Source organism: Drosophila eugracilis, unplaced genomic scaffold (genome assembly GCF_018153835.1).
Source record: "Drosophila eugracilis isolate 14026-0451.02 unplaced genomic scaffold, ASM1815383v1 contig_616, whole genome shotgun sequence".
In the NCBI taxonomy this organism is placed as follows: Eukaryota; Metazoa; Arthropoda; class Insecta; order Diptera; family Drosophilidae; genus Drosophila; species Drosophila eugracilis.
In genome coordinates this window covers 729,651-754,710 of record NW_024573499.1, presented here as the reverse complement: position 1 = coordinate 754,710, position 25,060 = coordinate 729,651, and the positions used below count along the sequence as shown (strand labels likewise).

At 42.4% G+C, this 25,060-nt stretch overlaps 5 protein-coding genes across 6 annotated transcripts in view; 2 read left to right on the top strand and 3 right to left on the bottom strand.

Annotated features, from left to right (window-relative positions):
* Positions 1–1,042: 1,042 nt before the first annotated feature.
* Positions 1,043–2,935, bottom strand: LOC108116063 (pickpocket protein 19). Its single transcript, XM_017227774.2, has 6 exons — positions 2,812–2,935; positions 2,140–2,710; positions 1,931–2,080; positions 1,673–1,874; positions 1,393–1,629; positions 1,043–1,334 (listed from the first exon to the last, which is right to left on the bottom strand). Exons 1-6 carry the CDS (start codon positions 2,922–2,924, stop codon positions 1,228–1,230), a joined length of 1,380 nt encoding a protein of 459 aa, XP_017083263.2. The 5' UTR covers positions 2,925–2,935; the 3' UTR covers positions 1,043–1,227.
* Positions 2,936–3,156: 221 nt separating this feature from the next.
* Positions 3,157–5,246, top strand: LOC108115951 (pickpocket protein 19). The gene is made up of 7 exons (XM_017227588.2): positions 3,157–3,362; positions 3,425–4,079; positions 4,140–4,440; positions 4,533–4,580; positions 4,633–4,777; positions 4,837–4,943; positions 4,993–5,246. Exons 1-7 carry the CDS (start codon positions 3,205–3,207, stop codon positions 5,244–5,246), a joined length of 1,668 nt encoding a protein of 555 aa, XP_017083077.1. The 5' UTR covers positions 3,157–3,204.
* Positions 5,247–5,282: 36 nt separating this feature from the next.
* LOC108115950 (pickpocket protein 19) lies at positions 5,283–7,339 on the bottom strand. Of its 2 annotated transcripts, none has more exons than XM_017227587.2 (7): positions 7,122–7,339; positions 6,498–7,032; positions 6,027–6,432; positions 5,899–5,952; positions 5,705–5,840; positions 5,535–5,647; positions 5,283–5,473 (listed from the first exon to the last, which is right to left on the bottom strand). In XM_017227587.2, exons 1-7 carry the CDS (start codon positions 7,337–7,339, stop codon positions 5,283–5,285), a joined length of 1,653 nt encoding a protein of 550 aa, XP_017083076.1. The 2 variants fall into 2 exon arrangements, with proteins under 2 accessions (XP_017083076.1, XP_017083074.1); XM_017227585.2 differs by having other exon boundaries at positions 6,498–7,047; positions 7,131–7,339.
* Positions 7,340–8,432: 1,093 nt separating this feature from the next.
* Positions 8,433–24,482, bottom strand: LOC108115900 (bromodomain and WD repeat-containing DDB_G0285837-like). Its single transcript, XM_041819337.1, has 3 exons — positions 24,297–24,482; positions 9,046–9,216; positions 8,433–8,786 (listed from the first exon to the last, which is right to left on the bottom strand). Exons 1-3 carry the CDS (start codon positions 24,480–24,482, stop codon positions 8,433–8,435), a joined length of 711 nt encoding a protein of 236 aa, XP_041675271.1.
* LOC108116092 (dopamine receptor 2) overlaps positions 13,912–25,060 on the top strand; it is a 28,029-nt gene continuing 16,880 nt past the window's right edge. Inside the window, exon 1 of the mRNA XM_017227810.2 lies at positions 13,912–14,374. The gene's annotated coding sequence lies outside the window, so the exon portion shown is untranslated. The remainder of the gene's footprint in view (positions 14,375–25,060) is intronic.

The window sequence follows — 25,060 nt, the reverse complement described above, 5'->3', positions numbered from 1 at the left end:
CTTGGTACCTGAGGTGTCTCCAAGGCAAGATTATGCTGCCCGATCCCGTTTTTTTATGCTCCGCTCCAAACATGGGATTCTTTTGTGATTTTGGGTACTTAATGCTTTGTGGTGTGCTCAAGTGGACAACAAAGACTTTCTGGATGCCATCTAATAACCCACGGCCTGAGCAGCTGATAAGACAGCTCCCCTTTAATCTCTGGCAAATTGGCACTTTTAGATTTTTTTTTATTGAAAAACAGATTAATATATGTACTAAAAATGTTTAGCAAACTTAGCACATTTGGCAATCGTATATGTGCACTCAGAGAAACTTGGAATTAACATCAAAATGTTTTCTTAAAAATATGAAAAACTATAAAGGAATTTTCCCATAAACCATTTTTGGATGTTTTTAAATATGGAATAAGCGAATGCTCAATTCTCTAATTCTCTATTCCTGTTTAAATATGACCTTTTAATCGATTACATATATGCATTAACCATACGAGGTGTGTTCAAAAAGTAAGGTGACTCTTCAAATTTCGCGAATTTCAAATTTTTCGATTATCGATTTTTTTGTTTTGTTATATTGGTACACTCTTCCCTAACATCTGTACCAAGTTTCAATGGAACATCCTCTTTTGTTTGGTTGTGAGAGGCGTAAAGTTACAAGTTATTTTGCGAGCTCGGCGATTTTTTGCTATCGAAAAATATGGATCAAAGGATTTGGATTTTTTGGCCAAAAACAACACCACAATAATGCCTCAGCCACCATATTCACCGGATTTGGCCCCATGTGACTTTTTCTTGTTCCCAAAACTGAAGATAATCGAAAAATTTGAAAAATTTGAAATTTGAAAAGTCACCTTACTTTTTGAACACACCTCGTATAACTTCTAAAAGGTTTCGATAATCGAAAAATTTGAAATTCGCGAAATTTGAAGAGTCACCTTACTTTTTGAACACACCTCGTATATTCTAAGTGCATTCTAACAAATCATTTGGATTTGTATTAGTATATATTTCGATAGCCCTGTCTGGTGCGGCTGCACTTGAAAATTTTCCATTAACTGTGCAGGTAGTTAAACTCAAAACGATTCTCCTAATGCGTTTTGTTTTGGATTTATTTATGTATGTATCCCAAGAACCAGGTGTTTGTATATTTGTATATGTGCCCTGATTACAGGTAAGTATGGAAACGTGAGAACGCAGCTGCAGATGGCTAGAGTTTCAGAGATTTCCACACTAGGGATCATGGGGAAGGCGACAGCAGGCGAAGTGATCTAAGAAGGTGTTGAAACAGCCCAGAACCGAGATGCCCATGATCAGGCCAGCTATTCCTCCATAGGAAACTGAGGGTTAAAAGGCCGAGTAATTTGTATAGGAGATCCGATATAGTCCCAAACTTACCCATCAAATCGATCAGGGTGAATCGGAGCATAGAGCGGTAGGAGAAGAGAGTTTCCTCTTGAAAATACACATCTATCTCGATTTCCGTGGCATGGGCGGTGTGTGTGCTCAATTTCTCGGTGTAAGTTGAAGTATGATATTGGGTGTGATTACACTCAGGAAAACAGCCGCAATCATAGGTTGTGAATATATTGTCCCTGGACTCCTCGATGATGTTGCTCATGGAAAGCAGGGAAACTAAATCAGGTATTTTAATAATATATCCACAGTCAAGACTTACGCTTATGCTTATTGAAACAGGCAAAGTCCGAGATACCACAAGTCCTAGTACTGCTGCTTCCTTTTGCATCTGCAACATTTTTCTTTTTAGAACCGTCTTTATCATTCCAATCGAAAGTGCAATTGCACTTCTCAAAAATATATTTGAAATGGCACTTGTAGATGCATTCCGATCGGGATTGGTTACGCTGTGAGATTTCATTCTAAAATGTAAGTTATTTAGAGTTTAAATACGTTATCATTTGAATGCCTTTCCTACTCCAAAATAGCAGCGACGCATCTGAACAGGACGGGCGCGGACCTCTGCTTCAGCTGTAAAGTGAAGTGGTTCCACCGGAACCACAATGCGATCCTCCGAGGAATAATCAATGCTCATGCCCAGATACTGAGTTGGCTCGTGTACTATGACCTGTTATATGATAAGCATAATTAACTAATTATATAGAATTTGTAGATAATGTAACTAACCCCTAGTGAATTCACTATAAACTGACTGTGCTGCCGTTTGATCTTGACATAGAGACCGCTGTAGGAACCCGAGGCAGCCACTTTCCAAGCTTCATTTCTTCCCGAGGAGAGAAGGGAATTGAACTCGAAGGCAAACCCATTAAAGGTCTTTCCAGCACTGAATATTTCACAGCAATTCATTGCCTTGCGACGCCACTGGCACTCGGTGAAAAAGTACTTGCAATTCATCTGCCAGGACTTGGTGATATCGGAATTCCTAATGTTCCAGTTGTCGTAATCAGAGAACTCCGTGAAGTTCTCCTCCGTCAGACGAGCTGACATCGGGGTCTGCCAGATCACGGACTGAACCAAATTGTAGACCTTGGAAAACTGCTGCGATTTATTTGATGTATGCAGACTGGTAAAGTTAAGCGGAATAATGGTGACGGCCGGAAAGTCAATCTCAGAGACATGCATGTCGGTCCTTTCAATGGAGGTCTGAACCCAGTAGTAGAAATACCGTTCCGAGGACAAAATACTGACGTATACAGTGCATAAAGCGGCGATTATTTTTAGTGGAACTCTTGCATATCTATACAGAAAAATCAATAAATTTACGTTTTTTTTGGTGGAGTTTTAAGTACAGCAACTTATAGTTAAAAAATGTATAAAGGATAGCATCGGTTTACTCACCTCCTAGTCGATACCCATCTATTTGCATCCTTTCTCCTTTGCCTCTTCGACTTCTTGTGGTCATCATCATTATCCTTGGGGGTCGGTTCTGGCTTCCACGCAATTGCACTCATTTCACTCAACGGCTGAACTATGACTGTGGGAAAGTCGAGGCTAATTGGCAGTTCTGGCCGCTAATCAATGAGTTCGACAGCCACTTCTGTCAGCGGGCTTATCAATGGCAGGAAACATAACTACTCAATTACAAAGCTTGTGAGCCATAATGGATGGCCTATCCGGCAGAAGTTTGCCGGCTTCAATTACAAGTCAACTAGCCGTTGGTTGGACTCTGGCCATAAAAGGGTTCTCCGAATTCCGCTGAAAAGCTCAGTGATTGAGTGACTCGGTACCAGAATGGCCAAGGGAGATAAACCTGCGGAGACAGCCAAATTTGGTGGCAGTGAGAAGTGTTTGCTGGATTTGCTGAGGGTCCACTTTAGGAGCTATTGCGAAAAGTCAACGATTCACTGCGTTCGCTACTTCTATGATCCACAGTTGCATAATTTGGAAAGGTTGGTTGGGATTTTAAGACTACAATATAACAAATATTTTGTATTTTAATCATTATTTTCAGGGTCATCTGGTGCGTGCTGCTCATCATCAGCATAGGCCTGTCCTGCTTCTTTTACCTTCTGCTCTCCGAGCGTTTTGTGTCCCAGAAACTGCAGACAGTTGTCCATGATCCACAATATCCAGTTTTCCTGGTTCAATTTCCGGCCGTTGGAGTTTGCACGGATAATCGCATCAATTGGAGCAAATTGGAGGCGGCCAAGGAGCAGTTTCTGCCTACCAATTCCAGCGTTGAACTTGTGGAGAGCTTCACTGTTCTAGTTTCCCGGCTAGAAACTCTTCGCTTTGGTAGCTATCTGGCCAATTTGGCTCAACTGGAGGACGATAACCTAGAGGCCGTGGGTTTTGTAAACCTGACCGAATTGGCCATTTTCTTGACCCTTAAGTGCGAGGACATCATAGTCACACACTCCTGTCTGTGGCGCAGTTCCTCCTTCAACTGTTGCGAGTATTTTGTCTTGGAGAAGACAGAGTTCGGATTTTGTTTGGTTTTCAATTCGGAGATTTCGCCACGGTCCAAGGCGATTCGCCAGAAGGAGGGTCATCACTTCTATCCCAGGCATAATGCCAAGGCGGGTCAGAGTACGGGCTTGAATTTCGATTTACTCCTCAGCGAGAGTTTCAAGCGACCCGATTCCCAGGCTAACGATAATGTTTATGTAAGTTCTAGTCTAAGAAATTCTTAAGATATGGTAATGCAGATTTATGTTACCCCAAAGATAATGATAAAAAAGCCGGATCAACTGAGCAATGTAGTGTATTCCATGACCCAAAACACCGAGACCTATGTGACTGTCCGTCCGGATCTCACATGGACGGATGAGACCACTCGCAGTATTCCGCCGGAGCGTAGGAACTGCCTTTTCGCGGACGAGCAGCATGAGTTGGATTCCCAGGATTCGGCCAAGAAGTTTGGCAAGCCCTTTCAGCTCACCAACTGCTTGAACAGATGTCATGAATCATACTTAATCCAGCTCTGCAACTGCTCCCTGCCCATTTTCTTCTTACAAAACAGGAGAAGTAAGGCTTAAGTTTGCTTAAAAGTTATAGATTTATCTTTTAAACTTATTTATTTTATAAAGAAGAATACATATTTTGTTATTTTCTTTCAGTTAAAGAATGCGATGCAGCCAGCCTGCGCTGCCTGGCTCGTCACAATGGTGAGAGTGATTTGAAAAGATTAATTCTGGAAATTATAGCCCTTCGTTGCAGACATTTTTAGCTACGATAAGCGAAGGGACGAGGATGCCCTTTTCAGTGCCACCAAGCCGGGGATGACCTGTTCCTGTTTGGTGAACTGCTACCTGCTCGATTACTATACGGCCACCACCACGCTGCCGTTGTCAGCCCATAAACTGTATGATAAATGGAAACCTTTCTTTGATTTCCTGAAATATCTAGAACCATATTTTCCAGCCCCAAGGATCCACAGCAGAAGCTATTCAAGGTGGATGTGCACTATCAAGTGGAAACTACACCTTTGTATCGCACAAGCTTGGAGTTCACCATTATAGATTTAATAGGTGAGATCTATCGGATGATATAGTACGTATCTATAAAGTATATTCGCAGCCAATCTGGGTGGAATCTTTGGTCTCTGTTTGGGTGCTTCTATGGTCAGTGCCTTCGAATTGGTCTACTATCTGACTGTGGGACTTGCCATGCATCTCTATGACCACAAATACTACAGGGTCTTGGGTAAGCAACTGCGCATCAAGTGGCGAAAGTTCAAAGGTTACCTGAAAAACGAAGTCGGTCAACTGGCAGAGGTTCCTGTGGAAGGTAAACTAAGACATCCCTTTAATAACAGGAAAAATGTTTGGTAAAATGTTGTTCCGATTGATATTGTATTTATTGAATGTTTAATGTTTATACTTTATTGGTGTTATTTTTCTCTGTCCAAATGGTATAGTAAGTATGCGACTTTCCCGCTTTTTCGCTTTTCTCTTGTTGAGTATGTACAAATACAGGCCTATGGAGAAGTAGTAGGCCAGTTCAAAGGCACTCAGTAAAGAGGCGCCCAGAAAGAGTCCGATTATGCCACCAAAGCTAGCTGAAGAGTTAGAACTGAAAGTTAGTAATTATATTAAAAAGTTTAGAGGTATCTAACCAACCCAGTAGTTCCACAAAGGTATATCTCATGTTGGTCTGGTATTGGATAAACCAACCGGACTGGTAGAAAATATCAATGCGCATTGTTCCCGACTCTGTATCGGTTTCATTGTTACTAAAAGATATATTTAGTATTACGAGATGGGTTGGGTTATTTATTATAATGCCTTACTCCAGAGTTGTTGTGGTAAAAACCCGCTCAAAAATGAGTTGAGTGCAGCTGGTTAAGCAGTCGCAGATCATGCTTTCCTTAAACACGTTTTTCACATATTCCTTTTCCTCCGGATGGCGTTCAATGCTGAAGGTAACTTTAATTAAGAAAATAAATCAAACAAAATATTAGGCATAAATGCTTTAAAAACTCACGTCTGTTGTCATAAAGACACTTAAAGTCCGATGCTTTGCAAAGTGTAAAGTTATCTGTTAAATAAGAAAATAATAATGTTAACTCGTATATATAATTATTTAATTTAATGTATAAAGTCTATATCAACCCTTATCTGAGACAGGAAAGAATATGGAGGGAGAGCAGTTGCACCGCTCGAGGACATGCTCCTGATGGCACCTGCTGCGGCAGTTTCCCTGCCAATATTCAAATCCCTGCAGGTTTTTGTACTGCGGATTGTCGGTTTCATCCGCAAAGATGCATTTCCTTACGCCCGGAGCCATGGATCTAGTTCGTTCATCCGTGACCGTGAATCGGGGCACCATGCTGACTCTGGTGTGGGATTCATGAGGCACATGACGAACCACATCGCTCCACTGCTGCGGCTGCTTGATCATTACATTTATTCCCCGTTTTCCGGGACGGATCAGGGATCTGTTCAGCCGTATAAAAAGGTCCAGGCCAGAACCTTCGCCATACTGCGGAGTGCGAAGGGGATAGTATTTGTCCTCCTTCTGATTTTGTATGAAATATAAATCTTAGGTTTAAGAATGTAATTCACAGATATAGCTTTACTCACTGCTCTCTTCCTTGATGCTGCACTGATCTCCGCGTTGAAGACAAAGCACAAGCCCGACTCCGTGAACTGGTACTCCAAGATGTCGCAGCAGTTGACCGGATTGCTCCGCCATCGGCAGATGTGAAAGAGGTCCTGGCAGGTGAACTGGATGTACTTGTAGACGTCGCGAAGGTTTAGATGATCCAGCATGTGGAGATCACTAGTTAGAGTTTGATTGCTGAAGAAGCTGGACATCTCATTCATCCGGGCCAAGTGTGGATCTCCTGCAGCAGTGAAGAACTTGATGAAGAGTTCCCTTTGGGATGCAGACACATTTGCACCCAGGAAATGCTCAACTGCCCCGTTCTCCAGAAGCCTCCAATTCAGGCGGTTTCTTGGACAGAGGCCAATGGATGGAAACGGCACACGGAAAATCGGATGCATGGTGTTCTTGATGGTAGTCTGGATACGCACTGTTTGGTACAAGTCATTCAGGTCCACATAAACCACGATGGCACCAATGCTAGTGATCACCATAATCAGGAGCCAGATAAGCCTGATTTGCAGAAAGAGGATTTATAAATAATATAATATAATATAAATTAAAAAAATTTAAAAAGAGTCTTAGAAAACGTCTAAGCTTACCTCTCAAATTTCCTCATCCTGGGCTCGGCCAAATACCGTATGCCATGTACGGAGGATTCGGCTGCATATTCCTTGAGATAGGGAAGAAAATACTGGCATATTTTCCCCAAACGGGAGTTATCCTTGGGGATCTGCTGCGCCTGGATGAGTCCTGGTTTCCCTCCATAATCCTTATAGAGTGGCCTTCGGGGCTGCGGAAGTTCCATTGGGTAGAACATGGCTCTAGTTGGGAGCAAAATGAAAAGTTGGATGCGGCTCGTTCGACTGGTTCGAAGATATTGGTCATTCAAATTTAAGTTAAGCGCGGAGGAAAGCCTCCGCAGCATTGAACTCAATCAAAAAGCAATTATACGAAATGGTCAAGAGGGTGGCTTTGGATCTGGACTGGTCCTCCGCCCGCTACTCCCAGCCAAACTTAAATCACGCACACAATTAACACTTGAAGGGGGCACTTGCGGGTGGAAGGACTAAAAGTGGCCAAGGACGCGCAACTTGTTTACTCAACTCGACCCGGGTTGGCAGGGGCATGGTGCAAGTCACTGTCCATTGGCAGCGTAATCCTCCAGTCGAGCCATCGACTGTTTGTTCGTTCATTAAACGGAGCACCTACAGTCGAAGAAAAGTGTTGTAACTAAAACTATTTGAATTGGAAACTATTTAAAACCTTTTATTTAAGCATAAAAATAAAGAGAGACATGAACCAAATATAAATACTAAATATAAGTAGCTTATCGGTTGGTCTAGGTACTTATATTTTTTAGAACTTCTTAGTCTTAAGACCTATATTTTCTCCCACTGTAAGAGGCAACGACTGGTAGTCGGAGGAGTCTGTGTTACTTTTTATTGAGTGCTGGTCAAATGGAAAAGTTGGGGAAGATGTCGGACATTTTTGTCAAGCTTTCAGTCGTTTGTCTGTCGTCCCGAATTGTTTTGTGTAAACAAGTGAAAATATTTTCGATTTATCATTGCGTGCATTCCCAGACCTTGTCAGCTGTCCTCTTCGATTGCCGGGATCTCGGTGGCTTGGCTGCGTGATTTATTTGGCCAACAAACTATGCCCCAAGTTTCTGATTTCATTTTCTGGAGTCTTGTGCTTAGCGCCAGGGATTAAAGTCGACTTTGCGGCAAAGCGGATGTTTCCGGCATCTTGCATTGCTTTCGATCTGCCCCAGTGATGCTGGTAGCCAATTATGAAAATCATTATAGTTTTCGGAGAAAAGATATTGAATGTTCTCTTTATAATTGATGATTACACTTATCTATTGGACTGTCTACATATTAACCCGTCAAAATCTCCTCCTTATACCAGCCCTAAGGTAGCTTGGCCAGTAGGCATTGGTATCCCCTGAAGGCCCACACATCCGTGGGACTCTCCTCCGAGTTGTCATCGTAACACCTCTGGGCGATTTGCAGGGCCTCCTCCTCGGGCACGTACAAATTCTTTAGCTTAGCTATACGTTCGCCAATGTAGCCCTGCTGCTCGCTGAAGATGCCCGACTTCGTGACCATACAGGTTACATATTTACGCACATCTGGGTTGTCGAGAAATATATATTTTTTTATCTGGGCGAACGATTCTGCGCTCAGCGGATTCTCCTTCAGACACTCGATTTGGATTTCCTCGTTCACCACGCCACGATTGGGCTTCCAGTAAACGGAATGATCCTAGAAATTTAAAATCGATGTTAGCAATTGGGAAAAGACTTGGGCAAAGACTAGTAGATAGGGTAAATTCTTCAGAATTTTAGTATAACTTCATAGGCCATTTAGGACGACAAAAGACCTAAGCTAAGAGTACTAAATAAAGGTAAAATCCTTACAATTTTATTTTATAACTTAATATGTCGTGTACGACAACAAAAAGTTTTTTAATTTTAAGGATCGTTTCTTGCTCATATTCAATTTATAACATAAACCTTAAAACCTTTTTCACAATTTCCACATATACGACAAAAACCACTGCAAACAGGGTCACAGCTACATTCAGACACTCGAGTATACTGGAATACGAGTACATAGTTGGATGATCGCGGCAAAGTAAAGTTTCGAACTGAATCTCCGACGGCTGGGTGCCCGGCTTTATAGCAACGCCCAGCTAATCGCAGATTACTAGATTTTTATGTGTTCTTTCAAAGTTGGAAGCAGTTCCACTCGCACTTATTAATAAAAATCCCTCTTGCTGATTATCATATTATATTATACTCTGATTGATATTTCCTGATTTTACTCTAATTTTGTTGCGATTATTACAGAGAAGGGGAAACTTATTCACAGCTCATCTTATAGTGGTCGAAAGCACTTTTCGGTTGAGTTATAACTTGACACTTTCTTACTTTGCCAGGCGCTTAAATGCAACTTTAATTGGGAATTAAAATAACATCATTTTCTCTTGCAAAAATATCAAGAAATTAAATTTTTGAATGCCAATCGATTGGAAATTTTTTAACTGGGTAAACGATTCATAATGTTGAAGAATTTTTAACTTTATTATATCTAAAAAGAATGAACGACTTGCGGTTAAATCAAGCCAATAACTTTTGATGGAAAATCGCAAACTGTCCGGAAAAAGGACAAAATGGTAGCTCTGCTATGGTCCTGATTACCACCCCCATAGAATCCAACACACACACACGTGGAAGGCCGATAATCCTGGCATTATGGACAACCCGAATGGTCGCCAATTAGCGTGGTGTCAATCAGGCAACGCGTCTCTCTGCTGAGAATCTGAATGTCAATTGATTTGTGCGCTCGCCCTCAATTTTTCGGCTATGCCCAGGGGTTTCAGGTGGTTTGCCAAACCGCTCGCGGGAAATGACAATTTCAAAATTTTCAACATTGATGGATGGCCATTAATTCAGGTATATCACTGCCAAAACTGCTAAATGAGACTGCAGCTAGGATTGATTTTATGGGGGCAAACACAAATTAGAGTCATACACGGTTTAAATTTCTATTCATCTGATTTTTGCTAGTCTTTGAAAAGCTTTATTTAGTCATTTTTATATCAGCTTATTTGGAGAAAAGGGCTGATGTACTTTCGCTCTCCATTTTCCAGACAGCCACTTACCATCGCCCAAAGCTAAACTGTCGAAATCTGAACCTTTACCCCATGACTTTGAACTCTCAAAGGTAAGCCGAAACTTCTTCAATTCGCCTGATTAAAGCGCCCATGGGCTGCGAACTAAATCCAACATCGCTCTTCATTATGCACAGTGGGAAACAGTGGCAAACCCAAATCTTCTGATGAGTAGTTGTAAATAAAATTCCGAAACACACATTCCACATGACACACACTAAATCGACTTCTAGCAGACGTTAATGACTTCCGCCTTTGCCAGAAACTTTCAGCCACACTTTCACTTTAACTCGCTGTCGCTGCGCGTGTGCAACAATTTCGTATCCTCGTCATCTTCATCATCATCGTCATCATGTCCTGGTGGCGGGGTTCAAGTTCATGTGGCCTATTAAGCACAGACACCCGGGATGGCAGAAAGTTAAGGCAATTCCAAATCAGAGCCTGAGTGAGAGGGGGGCAAAGGACTTTCGTGGGCCACCCCGTTCAAAATTCAATCTCACTTTTATGAGCCAACAGAAACGTGACGAGGCACCGACTGTCACCGTCGCCGTGGAGTGACAGGATCAAGGAGCAGGACCATAACCAGAACCAGAACCAGGGGCAAGACCAAGAGCAGGGTGGCATAGCTCTGAATGTTGCCAACTGCCAGTTAGACTGTCAAGTGTCTGGCAAAATGCCATTTAAATATGCAAATTCGTTTCAAAAGCGAACTTTAACTCGTTCGCTGCCACGCTAATTTGCATGTTTCGCGCGGCGCGGCTTTGTCTTTTGTTTTTGGTGATGCTCCGAAATGCTCCAAACTGGCCCGTAATTGCGTTTATCTTTTGATGGCTAAATCCTGGAAGACGCAAGTCTGGGCCCCATCACTTCCGGTCGCTAAGCTGCCATAAACAAGCCCAGTAACGCGTGTTAATTATTTAATAATATTAAAGGGATTACAAGCCATGAGCCCCAACCGCCATTTGCCATTTTGCCTGATTGATGGGCCAACATTTGCTTCTCCTCCTTCTGCTGCAAAGATTTGACATCGATGGGACTGTCAAACGGCCAAGGCTGTTGACTTGTTTGGCCAACGGAAAAGGTGTTTTGTTTATATCCAACCCATCCACGCCAGGATAAAAGGCAACGGGCGGGCAAGGACTCGCTCTGAGTGCAGCGCTTGTCGCTCGCAAGTAATTTGAATAATTTTCTGAAGAAGTGCAAAATTTGCATATGAAATCTGCAATCTCGCATGCTGAAAAGCGGGTGGCAGGAGTTTTTCCACACACTTGCAGCGCCAGCTGCATTGACTCAGACGCATTCAGGCAGCAGGAAGTTCGTTCTGCTCCTGATTCTGGTCCTTCGGCTGTGCAGGGAAAGAAAATTTGGGTCCATATTGAATACTCAATAATAATATAAATAGGTTTTGCCGAATGATTTCTGCACTCTTAAGTTCGCCACAATGATGAACTCTTATATATTAAGTATTTGCCATGCATTTTACCTACACTTTTCTCTAAGTGTCCTTCGGATTTGAGGGCAGGCGGAGGCGAGAAGATGCTTTTAACTTGTCTATGCAAATGCAAATGTTTGTACGCAATCGAGGAATAAACAAATGTGCTCTGCGAGAATGTGTGGATGTGCGTCTGCCCTTGTCGAGTTGCTGGCTTCGATGCTGGAAAAAAGTTGCTGCGAGAAGCCCGATGTGAGTTATGGGCGGAAGAAAATTAAGAAAACTTCTTATAATTGATGTCATGCATTTTTAATCTCATTCCAAGCGGCCTGCCATTTGCATTTTCCTATTTTCCTATTTTCATTTCGTTTCGTTTCGGTTCGCAGCACAAAATTTATCAACATATATTAGAATACTTGCCGAGGGAGAAGGGTAAGGGGAAAGGAGGTACACGAATGTACAGGATAACACTTAAGCTCTCAATTAAAACACTTTGCCGGGTGCTCGACTCGCCTTAGTTGGGCAGTTGCCAAATGTAAACACTCGCATTATGGCTTTCTTCACAATTTTAATTACTTCTCGCAGACAGAATTCCTTAATTTGGCGCTCTTCACACATCCTGAAACGTGGGCGAAATAATAAAAACGCTCTTTACACATGCAAAATGCAATAAATGAGAGCAGCAGAATGCACTGGCCCAGGCATCAAGTACCAAAGGCCGGGCTACCAGGCTGTCGGGCTCCCAGGACAGCCCCGGAGATCCTTGTGTCCCCCTTAGAAATTCACCTGTGCCAGGGGAGCTCGCACAATTTAAGCACGGAGTATTTAATTTGAAAGTTTGCTTAACAACTTTTTAAATACCTAATGTGCAAAACGGATAGACAAGTATTTCATGTGCCACATTTTTGCCGAAAAATGTTCACTTGCCAAAATGTGGAAGGGGAGCGCTGGCAAGGATATGGCAAATGTTTGGACAGACGTGGGGAAGGTTAATCTTAAATTATTAAGTTTCAAGGCGAATTCTTACTTACCTTAGCTTTAGAGGTTGAATATTTAAAGAGATTTACAAATAAGGCAAAGAGGAAATATATAATCAACCATCCAGGTAATAACTTTCATGAATTTACGTGAAAGGATATCTTATTTTACGATTTAAATTATTAATACTCTTCCAGATTTGAATGATAAAGACTATAGATATTATTTCTTGAACCGCTCCTGCCTGAAATTGTTCTACAGGTCGGAAGAAGGCAGCCGTATAACAGTCTGGCGTCTGCGCGAAGGGGCCAAGAATTTTGGCGCCAAGCGAACAGCTGGGAAAACGCCGGGCTGTGGACCCCTTTCCGAAGGACGAAATGCTACTGCCGAACGAGCGGCCCGCAAAAGTGTGCTACACCATACGAGAAATTCTGGCAGTTGCAACAAATTTTTATGTGTGTGTGTGTGTGTGGGTCGGCTGCTGCTGCTGCCGCCTCCCAGCAAACCGTCAATGGTAGATTCTTGCAGGCAGAGCTGCCATCATCGTCCTCGTGTGTTATCCTGCCAGCTCGTCACTCCACTCAGGCCGAAGCAAAGTCCTCGGCCGAGCGTCCTCGTCACTCCCGTGCTGTGAGCCTTCGTGGCAGGTCCTGGCCGCGTGCTTTCCTCCGATTTCGGCCGTCTTCAGTCGCTTTCAGTGGCGTCCTGGTCGCGTTGCTCTTTGGTCCGAGTTGGTCCAAAAAGTTGCCCAAAACCGAATTTTTGTGAATGAAATTCGCGGCGAACTCAGCGAGTGAATGAATGAACACGGCGTTGTGGAATAAGCGCGGAGTGATTGAATCAAAAAGTGCAATCAAAGTGAAGTTACTTAAATTAATGAATTTTTAAATGGTACAAAATAGTTTAAATATTTTTTCGAGTGTTTTTGCATCTTTCTAAACAAAGTTCATATTACTTATTTGGTATTAATAAAGGATTGAAAAGTTTTCAACTTTAAATGATTTTAAATGATTTTTGTTTACTTTTTAAATCTGTAACTTTAATAAACACTTAAACGATGAAAATTATGATTTATGCTATAAATTTTTTAGAAATCTGAGCGAGTGTGAAATTATTACAACACCTTCCAAAATGCTTAAAGACTTTTCAATTTCAATATTAATCTGTTTTCAATATTTCTGGAAATTAAACTTTCGATTACCTTCGCTTTTATAGCCAAGTTCCAGTTAAAGTAATTATTAAAATATTAAACTAAAATAAAGTCATTTTTATACATAAACCCTGCATTTTTTATACTTTTCCCAATTAGTCAAAAGTCAAATATAAAGTGCTTAAATGAAATTATTGAATATTGGTTTTCAGAGCTTGACAAGAGATTAACGAAAATTAAAAAGAAAATTGAAACACTTCTCAAAGAAAGATACTTAAGAGCTAATGGCTGACCGGAATCTGCCAAATCGAATCGGCTGCAGTAAACGGGTTAACGCAATGCGGTCCTTCATGCCAGGCTCGGCTGGTGCGGGTTGTATATCCTTGGTCCCGTCTGCGACCATCCTGGCTTCGTTAAGTGATTAATCATGCTCGTATATTTTCCAAGTGAAATTCAATTTGGACCGCAACGTCAGTGCAAGAACCACAACAGCCGTCCAGGCGACAGCAAAATATAAGAAATAAAAAATCAAGCTCCGGAAAATCCGAAGGACATACCCGAGGGGAGAACGGACAACGGCAACGATAGAAAGGAGGCAGGAGGAACTGCATCCGCTGGTGAGTGGAGATTGGGCCCTGATCGTCGCCGTAAATAGTTGGCAACAGTGTTGCAGCTCTAAGCCCAGAGGAGTTGAAATCCCATTTCGGTTCGGAATCCAATAAACTTGGCCGAAATAAAAGCTGGTCTGGGCGAAATTTCGTCAATTTCCCTTTATTTATTTGGCTCTTTATTTGTGCTGGGCAAATTAGTTGCGCTGCTGTCCTTTTCGGCCAGCACAAACAAGCCGCAAAAAACATACACCCACACTAGATACACACGGCCCATACAAGGATGTGAAAACAGGACCTTTTTCTCAGCGGGAAATAATTTGGGCCCCGAGAGAAATTCTTTTTTAGTTTGGTAATTTAAATATAAAGCAGGGGGGGAAGTCAGGGCCAAGCATTTAGGTTAATCATACGCCATGTCGTCCCGGGGCAGAGCCTCAAGCAGTCCGCCTGCTTTGCATAAATTAGTAAGTTTTTACTTGCCTCTTGCTTTGGCTGGAAAGCAAGGGAAAATAATCAGGATATAAGAGCCATCCGCCTGCTAGTTGTCCTCGCTGCTCCTGCCATATAAATCAATTTTAATTTAATCGCTTTATCGCTCTAATAAATCATGCCGCTTATGAGGCCGCGGATGCAAATGCGGATGTGGCTGCGGATGGTAATGCCGCCATAGCCCGATTGTTGTTAACAATAAAGCGGAGAACTGCTAACAAAACAAAATTTAAATATCAAGTTGAGGCGGCGCCAAAGTCGCCGGATGATGATGATGATGATGATGACGGCGATGATGGTGACAACGGGAAACAAAGGAAAAAACTTTCTTCATTAAAATTTTTAATGACTTTCCCTCTATTTGCGCAAGGTAATGAAAGTCAACAGCGTCACTATGTTGCCGTGTACATAAATATTTCACAGAATCGCCTTTTTTCCTGCCGTTTTAGCCAATGCAAATTCTATTCCGCAAGTCTTTTGTTTTTCTTTTAGGTATTTTTTGCAGCGCCATAGTTGGAGTTTGTTTTGATTGCCCTTTTGCAAATGGGGGGGCGGTGGGTGTTTTTTTTAGCCCGGCATTTAATTACATTACGCTCGATTAAGGCGTAACACAACCATAACATATGTATCGGCAATACCACATCACAAAAAGCTGACATAAAAGCAAATTCCATCGAACTAAAAACAGACATCCTGGTTAATTAAGCGGCTCATTCTTGTGCAAATTCCACAGGCCTTTGTTTTCCTATTGATTTTATAATTAAGACGAATTCCAGGCAATTAAATCAATTTGCCCCTCCCATGACCTAGGCCAACACGACCTGCCTAATACCATCCGCAGTTCTTAGCCATAGCACCTCGAGGTCCTGTCTTCGCACTAATAGATTAGCAATTAAATGCCACACACCATTAACGGGTAATAATACGCCGAGCACGAAGGATTCTCTCTGCCAATCTGTGAGCTGTGTGTGTGTGCTGTTGTTTATGACACGCCCCCTTCCGAGTACCGCCTCTTTGGTATATATACATTACGCATAATGACACACCCATACACACACGTGCGCTTTTAGCCATGTTGAAGTTGATAGCTCGCTAAACTATTTATTTGCATATAAATATTTCAACGACTAGAAGAAGAGAGCAGGTCTGAGCACACACAGGTCGTATGTGCACAGCTGCGGTCACAATAATAGCAGCCTGCAGCGAAATGCTGATAAATTGCATTCTGCAAGACAAATGGTTCGTGGTTTTACAGATCAATGTGTATTTATTCGGCAAATGTTTGCCCATTTTGAGGTCGTTAAGAAATTAAATAAACTTATCTTTATTTGAGATGAAATCACAGGGGAATGTTTATGTGCCAGCTTAAGAAGCCAATTTATTTAAGGAATTTATTATATCTTAAATGAAATCTATAAATCCATAAAAGAAGAGAAGTTATCTGGAATTCCTAGTTCTAATATTCCTGCCACCACAGTGGAAACCGCGTGCATGTAACGGCCCTTGTGCGTTGGCATAGGGAAATGGAACAGCGCCCTTTCTCCCATTTTCCCCAAGAAACCTCGCACAGGTACTTGTACCTCCTCCTTCTGCCTGTCGACTTTTCTCCTCTTTGTAATTGAAATAGTTTGTGAATTGGATGTTTATGGAGCGTGTGTGTTGTAGGCTAAAAATGCTTTCGATAACACAAAGGGAAATCCATTTGCCAAAGCGGAATTGCTCACCCATCCTCACATGCACTTAGGACTTAGCACCAAACCTGAGCCTGATATCCTTGCGAGCCTAGAGACGAACTTCTCCAGCTGCAACTTAATTGAATTCCCTCTAAAGCAATTAAGATGTAGTGAAAATAGAGTTAAGCCCCCAAGTTTGGTAAAGTATTTTGCAGAGCATCAGCTTGGTCAGCCAAAAAGTCAAAATCTAACTTAATTTTCATTTAAACAGTTTAAAATGTAATAAGGATTTCTTTTGCACTTCTTTACTTTTAAATATTTAAATTATAAAAACCTCCGCTTTTCCTGAATTGGTTTTTAAAACAAAACTTTGGAATTGAATACTTGATCAGCTCTAAGTAAATTTTTATGACTCATATTTATCATAAGTTCTTGCCTGCTGGAACTTTTCTTTTCATACCCAATGGGACTTAAGCTCTCGAAGTTTCACTGTAGTCATAAGAAATACTGAAGGTGTTTATGGATATTTTGGTGCGTCAAATGCAAAAAGCATTGCGATTTATTGGTGGCGCATTCCTTGATTGTTTCGCTTTTGCCTCACCGCCACCACACATGCAAACAATGGCACAGGACAAAGGACGAAGGACAACATTGTGTGCACAACACAGCACAAACACAGACAAATCCGCTTTCACTGATGTTTGCTTAGTGTTGGCGAAACCAAAAATCCCCGATAAACGTCGACGGAATGTCAGGTGGAATAATTTGGCCTTTGCCAGGAGTGTGAGGAATGGCTCTTATATCTACACTTTACACACATACACATACAGATACATATATATATATCTACATATTTTACTTCACTGACATTGACAGCAGTCAAAATTTTGGGGCTACGCATCGGCGGATCCTTCGCCATATTTAAGTACTCACATCATGTGCATTACATTTTATGGCTGTGTGGGTAATAAACCAGCAAGTGCAATTACCACAACAGCAACAACGCTAGCGGCAAGCGGCAATTTGCAACATTGTTATCCAAGGGGTAGCGGAAAATGAGGGCGGGGCACTTAAATAGTTTTACACATTAGCGCCACTCCAAAGTTGACTGGCCACCAAAATTGTGGCAGCCCAACCCAGGAATCTGGAAACTCTTTTCGAGGCTTTTATGGGTTTCTAAAGGATTTTCGAAATTGGATTGACTTTGTTAATGAAAAGTTTATGCTTTTTCAGTACATCTCAAAAGTTTAAACCATATTACTGTATCAAATTTTCAAAGATGGGAATATTAACCTGTCACTAAGTATCTATATCTATTAAAATACATCCTTAACAAAAATGAATGCCATGAAGAGCTTTTTAGAAGTGCGAACAGCGATTAGGCGTGGCTTTAAAGACCCTTTCCACCGAATGTCTGCCCTGTTAAGGATCCCCTTACATGGCTCACATATGAATGCTGTTAGCAACGCCCCTGAAAGTATGCAATGCCAAACATTCGAAAACTTTTGCACTGCCCGCAGCACATTAATCTTGAGCTTGTTTGGATATTTCACTTGCACACATACACACTCACACTCAGACACTCATTGGTGACCCCGCCCAATGCGTGAGTATTCGGATTCGCAAAGGTCATCGTATTTTTTGCCTGATTTTGTTGGCTTGGCGACTTGGCCGCCCGTCTCAATGGCGGCGCACTTGTAACACTAATGAAAATTCCAAATTCCAAATTCCAATGAGCTGTCAGCCGCCACACAGAGCGACGTCAGCGTCCTTGGCACACTGCCAGTAAATTGGGTCCGAGTGGTCATAATTTCGGATGCACCCCGCCCCCAAATCGGCCATCCATTCAGACCCGCCTCAAAATCCTTCTGACGTCCCCTTCTTCTCCAGCAGAGAAAATGTAACAGAATGCAACGAACTTGAAATTCCACACAAAATCTACAAAATGCTACTGACGCTTGTTTGTTCAATCAGTGCAGTGAGAGAAAAAGTGTAGTTTAAAGGTTTATTAACATAAATATTTTGCATAGAATTTATATTTCTCTCTGAAGTGATTAGATATTCTGGTTACTTTTTCGAATAAAAGTGACATAAAACCAGCTAGTACTTTAGATTTCACCTTCTCTTCCTTCCAGTGTAATTTCCCTCTTGTTCGAGTGTGTGCTTAAAGTATTGTCTTGGCTTGCACTGCCTGCAAGAGTGTGTGCGAGTGTAGCTATGTGTGTGTATCGATGTGACTCTGTATGTCTGTGTGGGGGCGTGAGTAAGCCTGTGATGGCACTTTACGAATTGCTTTGGCGTATGTGGGCTAAAGGGTCGTTTTGTTAATAACTTATGACAGGCTACCAGTTGTGGCTCGAAACTCACCTGGCCAAAAGTGTGTGTGTGTGTGTTAGCCGTTGTTGTGGTCGCCGGTGCTCTTGCCTGCTCTGCTCTTTGTGTTTGCCACTGGCCAACGGGGGATGATTAATGTAGCAGCTGGACGGCTTGGGCACTTGGCCAAAAAGGATTGAGGCCTGGGAAATTGATGGCGAGGCGACTTCAAGGTAAGCCAGGAAAAATCCGACATTTTTCCAAACAGATACAAGCGAATGTGATCCGGCAAATAATCGTATATCAGAGTGTGCTAATGAAGAACGAAGGCTAGTGTTTTCTTTGAAGCCAAAGGCAAAGCCAAAGCTAAAGACAAAGCCAAGTTCAATGGAATTTGATGCTTTCTCAGCCATCAAATGGGCTTCCATTATTTTGCCGCCTCATTGGCAAGGACTCCCTAGAGGAGTCGACTGTTCATTTTCATTCCTTACAGGCTCCGAGAAGATCTCGAAGTCCCCTCATTTACTTAACTAATTCCCAACACGTGCTGTCACTTAGAATTGTCCGTTCGTTCGCTCCAATTTTCGGGGGCCCGAAAACTTTTGGTTTTCCACGAAGCACGAAACTCTGCAATTTTCAGGCGCGTCAGTTCAATTGGTCTAATTGACTTTTTTCTTTTTGGCCTCTCTCGCAAAACTTTTCAACGCCCACCCAACACGAAGAATTAACAGGCAATAATCGATGGAGTGGCCTGTTTCTTGCCAAATACAATCCACCAATCCGCCAATCCACCCACGTTCTATTCCCTTTCTTTCCTTCGTCCTGGAAATTATGCCACAAATTTGAAATGCCACATGGATGAAGGCGCCCGGTGGACGCCTGTTGGGTGGTACGCCGCTGGTTCGGTGGATTCTGCCCGAGGGTGGGACGCTCGGCGACAACGAAATTAAACGAAAATCGTAATAAATTGCAAAAAATTTACGAAAATTGGCTCTGCTAGGGACGAAACACTTTTCAACAGCCAGCAAACGGGCAATGGAAACTTTCTGAATTGAAAAATTGAAAATAATGAATGGCACGCACACTCACACAGTCCCAAGCACACAGATTCGGCACGCACACACACAAAGAAGTTGAGGCAGGGTGGCAAAAACACTGTCAAAAATCATGGGTCTAATCTATTTCTTAATCAAATTTGAGTTTGATGTTCAAAATGAATATTATTTTTTATATTAGGAGAAAGGGAATTTAGAAATTATTAAGAAAATTTTAATACGAAAAATTGCAAAGCTTTTCTCGCTGTGCAAATACAGATTCTGGCCGCCGCTAAGCGCAAAACGCTCAAAATTACAGCAACAAATAAAATTTGCAGTAAACTGCGTGCTTGACACGCCTTCGCCCTGCCATGTCCCCGTCCCTTACCCTTACCATCCGCATCCCGCCCATTAGGCGCCCTGGGCCATGCGACAGATTTGAATGACAATTCGCCGGTGGCAGCCGCAGGATAATGGGATGAGTTTCTGTCCCCCAGCTGGGCGGCTTTCCACCGGATGAATGCGGATGCGTGTTCTCCTGGTGGCATTATAAGGTGGAAAACCGGAAGAGGGGATGGGCTGGTCCACGTGGGCGCGAGCCGCGCTCAGGTATTTAAATTCATTTTCATTCCACGCCAAGGATAGACATCTCGCATTTGCCCTCTTTACGCGAAAAAGGGGGCCAAGTGCCGCAGGAGGAAGGGGCTTATGAAAACGATGTTCTCCTGCAAATTATTACACCAAAATTAAAATAATATTTCTCATGATTGCAAATAGCTCAGCCAAGCAGATTTTCGTGCCAGCCCGGGTTTTGTTTTCCCCGGCTGTAGCACCATAAATATATATACTTATTTATATTTCTAATTTTCACCTTTTTGTTTGGTTTTCCTCCAGCCTTTTTGTGCAGCGTTTGCTCAGTTGGCTTTTAATACCCGCACTTTTTGTTGGCCTGCTTCGTTTCTTACTTTTTTTTTTTTATTATTTTCTCCTTAATAAACTGGCTGAGTTGGCAGAAAAAGAGATGGCTAAGGAATATTGCCGGTGACTATGAGCAATTTTCATTTTATTTCGCCACCGAACGAAATGAGAAATGCTGAAAAGTATGGTGGGTGGGTTTTCGGGGGTCAGGTTGCTCCAGCTCCTGCTCCGGGTTCGGTGCTTCCCTTAACTAATTATCTCGAAATGAGTTTTTCGCTGCCACCTTGGCGATTCGAAGCGCAGTCTTAAGTTGTCTGCCGTAGTTTGGAAAATGTCAGGCGTCATGTAGTGTGTGCCATATCCTTGCCATCCCCGACATCCTCAACTTCCTCAACTTCCGTGCCGCGCAGATTGGCATTTAATGTTAATTTCGCGACTTAATTAGCCATAAAATCTGTGTCCCGCCCCAGAAGCGGCAGAAGGGGAAACTTAATCAGTTGCAGGAAAACGTGTGCGTTGCATGACTGCCATGACTGGATCTTAACCCACTTTGCAGCCCTATTCCAGCATGCTAATGTGCAGTTGATTAGAATGTCACTCCAAACTTGCCCACATGCACTGCTCGGCCAAGATGCCCTGATTAAACTCAAAACTGGCACAAACACGATAAGCCTCTGGCCAAGAGATTTCCAGCAAAACTGGCCAAGGCCTCCGGCTGTCTGGCAAAATAGTAAAATATAGTAAAATCCCACCGAGTGCATTATGTGCCGACAGGACTTGCGTGCTCGCTGGCCACAGTGCCAGCATGACATTTATTGTGTAAATCATGTTCCTACAAGAGCACTGGGGGAAAATGCTTATTTTTAATATTGAATTTAAGGAGAGATATTAATATTTACGAAGCAGGTGTACGTAGTTGAGAAACTTAGAATTTATGGAAGAAATTGAAGTGCTGTCTTTAAATTTTTCAGACTTGTGGAATGGATTTTGTTCCAATAACTTTTAAATTTTCTTCAGTGGTTGCTCATTTCTGGAGGAAATTTAGAATCAATCCCATTATTTAAATCTTGACTTAAGTTAAGGAGAATTTGACATATTTTCATGTGAGGCTTCCAAAACTAAACATTGCGATGAAATTTTCCAAGAAATAAACTTTTTCATAAATTTCTTATCATAAACAATCATTTTACTTACAGAACTCAGTTTTTCTCAGTAGCCAGTAGTCCTAACACACAGAATTGATATACAAACGCACACGCCCCCACAGATGCGGATGGGAAATTATTCGTAGGAAATTGTTTTTTCCCGACAGCCAGCAAATCAAAATTGATACGAGCCTATAATAAAACTATAAGTGGCCGTTTTGCGTGGCCATTAGGAACAGTCGATAAGTGAGGAAGTGGAGAGGGATAATATTGGAGGCAGAATGAAAGGAAAGTAATGTAGTCGCAGTCATTGTCTTTCTATATTCATCCGCCCGAGGCAACTCCTTGTGTCCTTTGTCCTTGTCGCTTTCGCTGTCGTCCTTATCTGCCTTCCTGCAGTCAATATTTCAGCTCGTCTTTGACAGGACCGCTGATGAATTCGCTTTCACTCATTTTGGAGGAGCTCTCCCACACTCCCTAACGACGTGACTTTTGGCATCTTGTTATTATATCGAAATTATCCGGGCTGCAACTGAAATTGTTTCACAGTCACACGTGCCGAGGCCTTTTGGGAGTTTTCCGAGGGGTGGTGGGGAGCAGTGGGGCCAATTTGGACATTTTCTGGCCAATCATTGAGCCAGAACTAGAATTAAATTATTTTTTGGTGCTTTTAAGGTAATTACTTGACATGAAATTATGTAATTTGGAGAGATGAAAGGAAAGTAAATATAGTTTGCTTTGTAAATATCTTTGTTATGAAAGATAATTGTAAATATTTTTCAGATTTAAAGAAGAACTAAACTTGTTAAGTTGTACTGAAAGGTTAGGTTTAAGTTTATTTTAACGTAATTCATATTTATTTAAAGAGATTTCCCCTTTCTATAAACTTCCTTGAAGTCTCAGTCTGCGCTGTTTTTCTCTTTTAATTAGAATTTAGCTGTTTTTCCCAAGCTGAAGCCAGCAACACTGCTGAGAACTCCACTGTGGATTGGGTTTCATTATTGGAACCGGAATTGGGGATGCGGACGGCGTGTGTAGACGATTTGTAATTTGCTCATGCTTGCTGGTGGATCCGCTGACGGAGTTCTTTATGTTATTATCATATTAGGCAGCATTCAGCAGCACATACAAAACATATCTCATGCGGTCATGTGACTGGAATTCATTCCCGGCGCGAATCGCCCCCGAAAATTATGCAAAACCCATTAAGTTTTGGCAATCGGCAGGCCGCCACCCGCCACCCTTGTCAGATTCCCGGATTCCCATTTGCCCTGTGATGTGATACATTTTTAATTTATTGCCACATGGCTTTTAGGAGACCGATGCCTCATTCGGCATGTGAAGAGCTGCGTCAAAGGGAAACTTTGGGCGCCGCTAATAAAACTCATGCCAACTCATCAAAAACTAACTTTAAATATGTCCTTTGGGTCCTCAATGAAATGAGTGCGTGCGTGCGTCCTGAGACGATGAAATGAAAGTGAACCTATATCCTGGGAGTCACTGGAGCAGAAGTTGAGAGGGTTGCCAGTCGGAGTTGGAGTTCGTTAGTTTAGTGCCTCCTCCCATTACGGTTTTCCGGGGAAAAAATAGCAAGCCAAACAGAATACGAGAGCAGCGGAAAACTGACTGACTGAAAGCCGTAAACATTTCATCTGCCGACTGCAACAAATTAATCATAATCCGTATGCGATGAACTCGAAAACACAGGTCGCTAGGGTGGTGATGGGTGGGCGGTATTGATTTCGAATTATGCAAATATTTGGTCAAATGATTCGCTCATGTGTGCCCAGCTCGACAGCTCACGAGATTTGGATTAGTTGGCGTTTTTCTCGGATGACGTCAGGCGCTTCCTAGCTGAGTTTTCCGCATTTCGGTTTACATTCCGCGGCTGACACGGTTGTCAGGACATTCCGTGTGCTCGCCGCATGTCCGCCTGGTAACTTGATTTGTCAGGACAAGGACAACGACGGAAACCGCACGGGGAAAACTTTCAGGGAAATTGGTCATCAAGGGGGCTTGTTTCGCAAATCAAAATAACTGCCATTGGTGGCATTTCAGCATGACATTTGCCACAGCAGAGGGGACACTTTTTAGCTTTTCAATTTAATTTTAGATTACTTTACGTAGGAATTTTATCTACTTTAGCAAAAACTAATAAATAACTGACACTTTCCAGATAAGAGATTCTTCCAGTGTCCTGACCCACTTCCAATTTGTGACAATATTTAATTATTAATCACGACACACCGGGGAGCAAAGGGGCAATGGCAAGATGCCGACATCTCTGGACGGGGGACCACATGTCGCATGAGCAATATGCCACTTAAAGTAATGCCCGATGCTCGATTGGCTCACTGACAGCAGGCAGACGTTCATATCGGTGCCTACAGCTGAGTATCCGAGCATCCTGAATGCCCTGAATGTTGCCGTTGTCATTCACCTTGTTGTTTGGCGAAGAGTTCGCTGTAGTTGTCGTTGTCGTTGTCGTTGTCGTTGTCGCTGTCCCTGTCCTTGCTGGTGGCTGGTTGTCGTCCTGTCCAATCATTATTCATTGCGTGACAAGCGCGTTAAATGTCTCTCTGGCTGGGAGCATGTGTGAGTGCGCCAGAGTCGGCAATAACTTTTAACATGCCAAAGGTATTTCCGCAACAATATCAGCAGAAAAAGAGGAGGAGAGCTCACACACTCGAAGAATCCTTAGGCCTAAGTAATAAAATACATTTTGTCGGCTAAGCATTCAGAGAAAGTCAGATGTCGTTGCTACTGCTTTAAATTAAGTATACGACAAGTGGTTCGGCTTACAGTATGAAGACAAAAGCTGCTAAGTAAACTTATTTTTTTATAGCTGGTTTAATCATTATCATAGACACTCCTGATAAATCTTTAAATTTACATTTCAGATCAGGATTGACCACAATTTGTTATCATTTTAAGCCACTTACAATTTTTCAAGTGCATAATGAAAAGGATAATTTTCGTGTATCCCTGCTGTCGCTTCCGTTCGGGGTGCCAATCCTGAGAGCCAGAACTCGGCCCGTCGATTCCGTCTCACGAGCTGTCTGTGCGAGCCACAAATTAATGCCAGCCATTATCACGGAATCCTCTTTCGTGCCCACCACTCCG

Excerpts from the sequence above, each read along its gene's own strand:
- LOC108116063 (XM_017227774.2), bottom strand. The coding sequence starts at position 2,924 with ATGAGTGCAATTGCGTGGAAGCCAGAACCGACCCCCAAGGATAATGAT. Across the intron at positions 2,711-2,811 it reads AGATGGGTATCGACTAGGAG|ATATGCAAGAGTTCCACTAA; the intron begins GTGAGTAAACCG and ends TTTTCTGTATAG. Across the intron at positions 1,630-1,672 it reads CTGTTTCAATAAGCATAAGC|TTTCCCTGCTTTCCATGAGC; the intron begins GTAAGTCTTGAC and ends TACCTGATTTAG.
- LOC108115951 (XM_017227588.2), top strand. The coding sequence starts at position 3,205 with ATGGCCAAGGGAGATAAACCTGCGGAGACAGCCAAATTTGGTGGCAGT. Across the intron at positions 4,581-4,632 it reads CTGCCTGGCTCGTCACAATG|ACATTTTTAGCTACGATAAG; the intron begins GTGAGAGTGATT and ends CCTTCGTTGCAG. Across the intron at positions 4,778-4,836 it reads CCGTTGTCAGCCCATAAACT|CCCCAAGGATCCACAGCAGA; the intron begins GTATGATAAATG and ends CATATTTTCCAG.
- LOC108115950 (XM_017227585.2), bottom strand. The coding sequence starts at position 7,339 with ATGTTCTACCCAATGGAACTTCCGCAGCCCCGAAGGCCACTCTATAAG. Across the intron at positions 6,433-6,497 it reads CAGCATCAAGGAAGAGAGCA|AAGGAGGACAAATACTATCC; the intron begins GTGAGTAAAGCT and ends ATACAAAATCAG. Across the intron at positions 5,474-5,534 it reads TACCTTTGTGGAACTACTGG|CTAGCTTTGGTGGCATAATC; the intron begins GTTGGTTAGATA and ends CTAACTCTTCAG.
- LOC108115900 (XM_041819337.1), bottom strand. The coding sequence starts at position 24,482 with ATGATTGGACAGGACGACAACCAGCCACCAGCAAGGACAGGGACAGCG. Across the intron at positions 9,217-24,296 it reads GATATGAACGTCTGCCTGCT|CTGGGCGTTGCTATAAAGCC; the intron begins GTCAGTGAGCCA and ends ATCTGCGATTAG. Across the intron at positions 8,787-9,045 it reads ATGTGGAAATTGTGAAAAAG|GATCATTCCGTTTACTGGAA; the intron begins GTTTTAAGGTTT and ends TTAAATTTCTAG.